Source organism: Mus pahari, chromosome 3 (genome assembly GCF_900095145.1).
Source record: "Mus pahari chromosome 3, PAHARI_EIJ_v1.1, whole genome shotgun sequence".
In the NCBI taxonomy this organism is placed as follows: Eukaryota; Metazoa; Chordata; class Mammalia; order Rodentia; family Muridae; genus Mus; species Mus pahari.
In genome coordinates this window covers 104,876,269-104,883,705 of record NC_034592.1, presented here as the reverse complement: position 1 = coordinate 104,883,705, position 7,437 = coordinate 104,876,269, and the positions used below count along the sequence as shown (strand labels likewise).

Below are 7,437 nucleotides of genomic sequence, written 5' to 3'. Positions count from 1 at the left end.
GAGGCAGGCAGGTTTCTGAGTTCGAGGCCAGCCTGGTCTACAGAGTGAGTTCCAGGACAGCCAGGGCTACACAGAGAAACCCTGTCTCGAAAAAAAATTCATTTTATGTGTTTGAATGTTTTATCTGCATGTATGTGAGTGTCTGATGCTTGGAACTAGAAGTACAGATAGTTGTACAACGTAAGACCCCATGTATATGTTGGAATTTAAACCTAGGTCCTCTGCAAAGGTATGCCTATAGTCGCAACACTGGGGTGGTCCACACGCATGGTCTAAGTACTCAGGAGGCAGAGATGGATGAACCCCTGAGTTCCAGAGCTACACAGACAGACAGCCAGGGCTACACAGACAGACAGCCAGGGCTACACAGACAGACAGCCAGGGCTACACAGACAGACAGCCAGGGCTACACAGACAGACAGCGCTACACAGACAGCCAGGGTTACACAGACAGCCAGGGTTACACAGACAAACCATGTCTTGAGAAACCAAAACCAATCAAGCAACCAAACAAAACCCTCTTCATACCAGTTTAAAAGGTACTGCATACGGAACCAGGAACCAGGACCTTTCCAAATGCTTGACAGGCACTGCACCAACGACAGAGCTGCATCCCCCCGCCTCAAATCAGGCTTTCGTCCCCTTCATTTCACCAAAAGTATACTTTATCTTTGTTTGATACAGTGTGCCCTGACTGTCCTTGAACTCACTCTATAGATCAGGCTGGCCTCAAATTCAAAGATCCACCTGACTTTGCCTCTGGAGTGCTGGGATTAAAGGTGTGCACCACCACACCCAGATCCAAAAGTATTCTTAGTAGGCTTACTAGTGAACCCACATTTCTTTTTCCGTTCTCTTTTGTTTTGGAGATAAATTGCCCAGGCTGCCTCCATTTCCTCAGTGAGATGGTCAGAGTGTGCCTCACCGTAGCTCAGTGCAAACTTGCCTTTCTTCATTTGAGGATCTTTTCTTACTTGAGAGGGGTATGATGGGAATTGAATATGTGGCCTGTGCATGCTAAGTACCTGCTCTACTCTGGCTCACTTTATGACTATCAGCCACCCCTTTCCCACTCCCACTCCCCCTGCCCCCGTTTTCTTTTCCTTATCTTCAGTGTCATTATCACCTTTTAACATGCATTGTATGTTACTGTTAAATTCTCTTTATTCCTCATATTAATTTTAACTGTTTCCTTCCAAAATTAAACAGAACTTAAGCTTTTCCAAAGCAAGAATCTGTTATGTGATCTATCTCTGAGCTTCAGTAAGAGCCTGGTACTCAGGAGAATTTTGTTGAATGAATGAATGTGTGCATGAAAATGTGCATGACACCTATTGTGGGGCTGGCGAGATGGCTCAGTGGGTAAGAGCACCGACTGCTCTTCCAAAGGTCCTGAGTTCAAATCGTAGCAAGTACATGGTGGCTCACAACCACCCATAATGAGATCTGACGCCCTCTTCTGGTGCATCTGAAGTCAGTTACAGTGTACTTATGTATAATAATAAATCTTAAAAAAAAACAAAACAAAACTATTGTGAAAGCCGAATATCAGGCAGCCAGTGGTCACCCTACAAAGATTAGGCTCTGATCTCTGTCCTCCAAATATCATCCTCAGTTGCCTGCTATTCTATTTGCTCTTGCAGTATTTATTGGCTTGTTTTGAAAATGAGGTTAGGTTATCACTGTGTTGCCCATTTGAACTAATGGGCACAAGCTATTCTACTAATACATGCCACCGAGGCTTTGCCAGCATTGTGTGCATGCCGAACAAGCATTCTACCCATAAGCTTGATCCCCAGGCCCTGGTCTCTCCTTTAAGTATAAATTCAGGAAAGTCCTACAAAAGGTCCCAGCTATCATCTAAGAAAAGAAAGCACAGGCCACCATCTTTATGAATTATACCCGCTAAACCAGGTATGGTGACCCAAGCCTTTAATTCCAGTTTTTGAGAGGCAGAGACAGGCAGATCCTTGAGTTTGAGGTCAGCCTGGTCTACAGAGTGAGTTCCCTGACTCTAAAATGAAGAAGAAAGAGAAGAAAAGTAAAGGAAAGGAAGAAGAAAGAAAAATAGAGGGCTAGAACTATTTATAAAATTAATAAACTGTCCTCCACTGAAATAGAATGGCTCAATGGGTAGGTAAATGTATCTGTGGTTGCTGTTGGCAACTTGTTGCCAATTTTTTTTTGTTTTGTTTTTTTGTTTTTTTGTTTTTCGAGACAGGGTTTCTCTGTGTAGCCCTGGCTGTCCTGGAATTCACTTTGTAGACCAGGCTGGCCTCGAACTCAGAAATCTGCCTGCCTCTGTCTCCTGAGTGCTGGGATTAAAGGCGTGTGCCACCACGCCCGGAGCCAAGATTTTAAAATCAGCATTACTGCGAATATTTCCCTGCATAGAGGAGTGTATTGTTCTTGTACATGTTCTGAGTATATTGTTCAATGGGTTTAGACAAATTATTTGTTTTGAGATGAACAGCATTAAAATCACTTGGAATTACACACACACACACACACACACACACACACACACGTTTATATATTTATATATTTTTAAACAGAGATCCCAGTTAGGAAAAAGGAGATAAGAGATTCTGAGAAACAACCAAACATGAACAAATAAAGACAGGAGACACTAGTCTTGAGATTTGTCCCAGGTCTCAAAGCCATAGACAGGATCTGTAGTGCAGCTGGGCAACTTCCAGGCACCTTCTAGTCAAGTGTAGTAGATTACACTTGTAACCCAGCACTTGGAAAAATATAGGCAGGAGAATTGCTAGTGAGTTCAGAAAGAGTGATCTACATAGTGTATGAAACCCTGTCTAAAAGAAACAACAAAAGACTCAAAGAGAAGGGGAGAGTGCCTTCTAAAGGAGCCAGCTGTCGGTTTCACCACTTTCTCATATGTTTATTAGGCTACAAAGTGACACCTGGGAGTGAGTTGCGGCTTTCTGCCCTGCAATTATTTATTTTTATTTTTATTTTTATTTATTTATTTTTTACCACCAACTACACCCCACACCCCCATCCACCGATAGGCTTGGCTCCAGTCCCAGATAGCCAGGCTTCCACGTCTGCTAAGGCACCCACCCACCTGACCTTACAGCCTCACCAAGTCCCTTTTAGAAACCAGATTGGAATCCGCCTCAGCAGACGCAGCACCTCGGGCGGAAAAAGAAAAAGGATTGCACTGGTCCCTCTTGGGGTCTGCCATCCTCTGGTCCCTTAGGTACTTCGGGGCCTCGCAGGCATAAATGACTCAATCCGACTATCAACCAATCTCGATCTCCTCCCCTTTGAGACTGAAACCCTCAAGTGGTTTCAGGTTCAGCTTTTACTTAAAGACCACGATTTTGAATCCGGAATGGGGAAACTGGCAAAATTGAGGCAGAACAAGGGATTCTGGGTGACCGGTCAGACCCTGGAAGCAGATCCTTTCTCCCTAGACTTGAGTAGCTCCTCGTAATGCCCAATACTGGACAAGCCAAATAAACCGCTTGGGTCCGGGCCAGCAGCTGCGGTGAGTGAGGTACCGCCCACAAGGCCAGGGAAACTTTGGGGCGGTGCCGGGGGTGGGGTCATGGTGGAGGGCGGGGCAGACCTGGAGGGCGGGAGTGCCAGCCTAGGCTTGCACGACAGAGGTGGCCCTCACCTGTGGTCCCGGTTCTACATGTGCGCGACTTTGGCACTATGGAGGGGACCCAGGAAGCTCTGAGTGGGAAAATGCGGCTCCTCTTCACCCCTGCTGCTCGAACCAGCCTCCTGATGCTAAGGCTCAACGAGGCGGCGCTGCGGGCATTGCAAGAGTGTCAGCAGCAACAGGTGAGGCTGGCCCCCGGCCCCTTCTTCCCTTCCTGGCCAACCGGACCTCGGCCTCCATAGGCTATGCTGGAGAAGGGACTTGGGGAGGTGCAGGTTTTCAGATTCCAGTCCCCTCGCCTCCAAGTGAAGCCAGCCAGGTAGGTGTCCCCAGCCTCCTCGATCCTGGGGACTTTGCTTCCTTTGTGTTCAGCTGGTGTTTGGGCTCTTCCTGCAGGTACGGCCAGTGATCGCTTTCCAAGGCCAACGAGGGGTAAGTGCTGGCCGGATGTGAGAGGGAGGTTGGGGGTGAGGGAGCGAATGCGTGGGCTCCAGGAAGGTGCTCTCTGGGCCGGAGCTTGTCAAGAGGTCACAGTCTGAGCAAGTTATGAGAACTAAACCCTATGAGGATGTGGGGCTGTGGTCCCAGGAGACTGTGCAGTCTCAGCCTCTTGGGGGAACTCTGACCCAGCTGCACCTGGTGTGCTAACGAGCCCCTTGGGGATTTGTCTTCAGTCCTTGACTTGTTCGGGGAGGAGTGGCATGGGCAGGAGGAAGAGGGGCGGGCTTAACTGGGTTTACCATCTCCTACCCCAGTACCTAAGGTTTCCAGGCCCGGGATGGTCCTGCCTTTTCTCCTTCATAGTATCCCAGTGTGGCCAAGAGGGCACTAATGGTGGCTTGGACCTTGTGTACCAACGCTTAGGCAGGTAAGGACAACCAGACAACAGGTAAGAGAAGTTTGCAGGAAACGGGAAGAAGTGTGCATAAGATCTCCAACTCATTTTTCTATTGTTTTTCCCACTCTTCTTTCAAGATCTGGGCCAAACTGTCTCCACTGCCTGGGCTCTCTTAGAGAGCGACTCACTATTTGGGCAGCCATGGATACTATCCCAGCTCCACTGTTAGCTCAGGAACACCTGACTGAAGGTACCAGAGAGTCTGAGAGCTGGCAGGACACCGGAGACGAACCTGAAGGCCATCCCCAGATGGCACTAGACGAGGTGAGACTAGAAAGAGCAGGAAGTCAGCATAAGGTGGGACACCCAGGTCCAGGGAGCCAAGTTTTCCTACAACTTCCCCTGACAGGTGTCTGACCCACTGGCAAGCAACCATGAACAGTCACTCCCGGGATCCTCCAGTGAGCCCATGGCACAATGGGAAGTGAGGTACTGGGACAGGCTGGGTCTGCTATCTACCCTTATATTTCTTTAATAAGCTCTCACCCTGGCCTCTCCCATTCCTTCCAAAAATCCTAGGAACCACACTTATCTTCCAAACAGAGAGCCTGATCAGTCACTGCTTTCCCCTGCTAGCCAGAAACGCCTGGACAAGGTAAGCAAGGACTTTCATCTCCTTTTGGAATCTGGTTCTCACTGTGTAGTCCTGGCATGCCTGGGAACTCCTTATGTAGAACAGGCTGGCCTCAAACTCAAAGATTCACCTGTCCCTGCTTTCTGAGTACTGAGATGTCCAGAGAGGCAAGAGTAGTTTAAAAGGCAGGGTGAATCTTGGATTGATACAGTAGTGATACAGCATAAATCTGGCACATGCCTGTAATCTGAAGATCTCCAGAGATAGGATAGGGCTATGTGCTCTGCTGCACAGCATAATGAATATGAGGCCAGCCTTGACTACCTACCTAAGGACAGGTCTCAAACAAAACAAAACAAACAAAAATACTGGAGAGATGTCTTATCAAGTAAGTGCAAGCATAGGGTTTGGACTGAGTCTGAGTCCCCAGAACCTATGTAACAGCTGGGCAATGTTTCCTGTGCCTTTAACTCCATTACTGGGAGCAGAAACAGGTATATCCTAGAACCTAGCCAGCCTAGGAAAACCGGCTTTCAGTTTAGTGAGAGACCTCAGGAGAGTAAGGCAGAGAGAGAGCAATGGAGGACACCCCATGTCTTCCACATGTGTGTATACCAGCGCATACACAAGAATACTCTAAAAATTAGGCTAAGTCTTAAACCTAGGAGCTGATGGGATAGCAGGTTTCGACCAAAGAACCTCCTGGCTTGATGTTTGTTATACATATTTTTTCTTTTCTTTTTTCTTTTTTTTTTTGGTTTTTCGAGACAGGGTTTCTCTGTATAGCCCTGGCTGTCCTGGAATTCACTTTGTAGACCAGGCTGGCCTCGAACTAAGAAATCCACCTGCCTCTGCCTCCCGAGTGCTGGGATTAAAGGCGTGCGCCTCCACGCCCGGCTATATACATATTTTTTCTTTCCCCATCAGAAACGTTCAGCACCTATAACCACTGAAGAACCAGAGGAAAAGAGGCTCAGAGCTCTGCCTCTAGCCTCAAGTCCACTACAAGGGCTATCAAATCAGGACTCACAAGAGGGAGAAGACTGGGGGCAAGATGAAGATGAAGATGAAGATGAAGATGGAGATTCCAGGCTGGAGCAGAGACTCTCAGTTCCATCAGGTGAACTGATGAGAGGAGGGCAAATACCCATGGAAAAAGGACCAAGAATTACTTGTTTTCTTGCTTCCTTCCTAGCTTCTGAATCCCCAAGCCCTGAGGAGGTACCAGATTATCTCCTGTGAGTTTCCCACACTTTCAATTTCATAGTCTGTACTTGTAAGCAGCCAAGTGCTTTTAGGGACAATGAAATTGAAGGTGTCACACCCCTGGCAGGCAGTACAGAGCCATCCACAGCACAGAGCAGCAACAGGCCTACGAGCAGGACTTTGAGACCGACTATGCTGAATACCGCATTCTGCATGCTCGAGTTGGGGCTGCAAGCCAGAGGTTCACAGAGCTGGGGGCAGAGATCAAAAGACTTCAGCGAGGAACTCCAGAACACAAGGTAAAGGCAGGATTGGCCATCATCATCCTGTTAATTACCCCTCAACATGTAATGTGACTAAGCCGAGGAACAAGCAAACCTGTTGTAACTTTCGGTAGAATGAAACAGAAGTTACTCCATTCCTTACTCTGTCCTCTTCTCCCTTCCCCTCAGTTTTGTGTTACTGTGTTTCAGGTGCTGGAAGACAAGATAGTCCAGGAGTATAAAAAGTTCAGAAAGGTAAGACAGGATGTGAGCACAGAAGTAGTAAGGTAAGAAGTAGTAACTTTTTGACAAGGGTTCTTTTTTCTCTGCAGCGCTATCCAAGTTACAGGGAAGAGAAGCATCGCTGTGAGTACCTGCATCAGAAACTGTCCCACATTAAAGGTCTCATTCTGGAATTTGAGGAAAAGAACAGGGGCAGCTGAAACTGTCCAGAGGGCTCAGACACAACAGCTGAAAGAGCCCATCTCATCTGCTTTTCTGATTCTGTCCCTTACATCCACAGTGACCAAGTAGAGAGCCATCCTAGGTTCTTGCAGTTTGATTTTTGATGTTGCCATAATTTTTTAGGGTGTGGCATGGTATCGTCTCCTCAGCTGTGCCCAGGAGAGTATGAGGTGCTTGGCTTCTTCAACTTTACTTTAGCTCAGCCATTTCCAGATCCTGAAAAGTGACATTTCCAGGTTAACCTTGAGAATATTAGACAAATAAGCAACTTTAGGGGAGTTGCCTTGCAGGAATAAAATGAGGACTTCTGGTGACAGAACTCATTGGACTTACAGTGCACCTTTATGTAACCTGGCTGAAAAATTAAAACTGATTGCTTCTGTGTCTTTTGTGTGAT

General features: G+C 47.3%; 1 protein-coding gene across 1 annotated transcript; it reads left to right on the top strand.

Moving 5' to 3' along the window:
- The first annotated feature begins 3,616 nt into the window (after positions 1 to 3,616).
- On the top strand, positions 3,617 to 7,422 carry Ell3 (elongation factor for RNA polymerase II 3). Its single transcript, XM_021194700.1, has 11 exons — positions 3,617 to 3,816; positions 4,031 to 4,066; positions 4,390 to 4,502; positions 4,610 to 4,796; positions 4,882 to 4,961; positions 5,052 to 5,127; positions 6,034 to 6,226; positions 6,302 to 6,344; positions 6,440 to 6,611; positions 6,786 to 6,830; positions 6,908 to 7,422. Exons 1-11 carry the CDS (start codon positions 3,685 to 3,687, stop codon positions 7,016 to 7,018), a joined length of 1,188 nt encoding a protein of 395 aa, XP_021050359.1. The 5' UTR covers positions 3,617 to 3,684; the 3' UTR covers positions 7,019 to 7,422.
- The last annotated feature ends 15 nt before the right edge of the window (positions 7,423 to 7,437 follow it).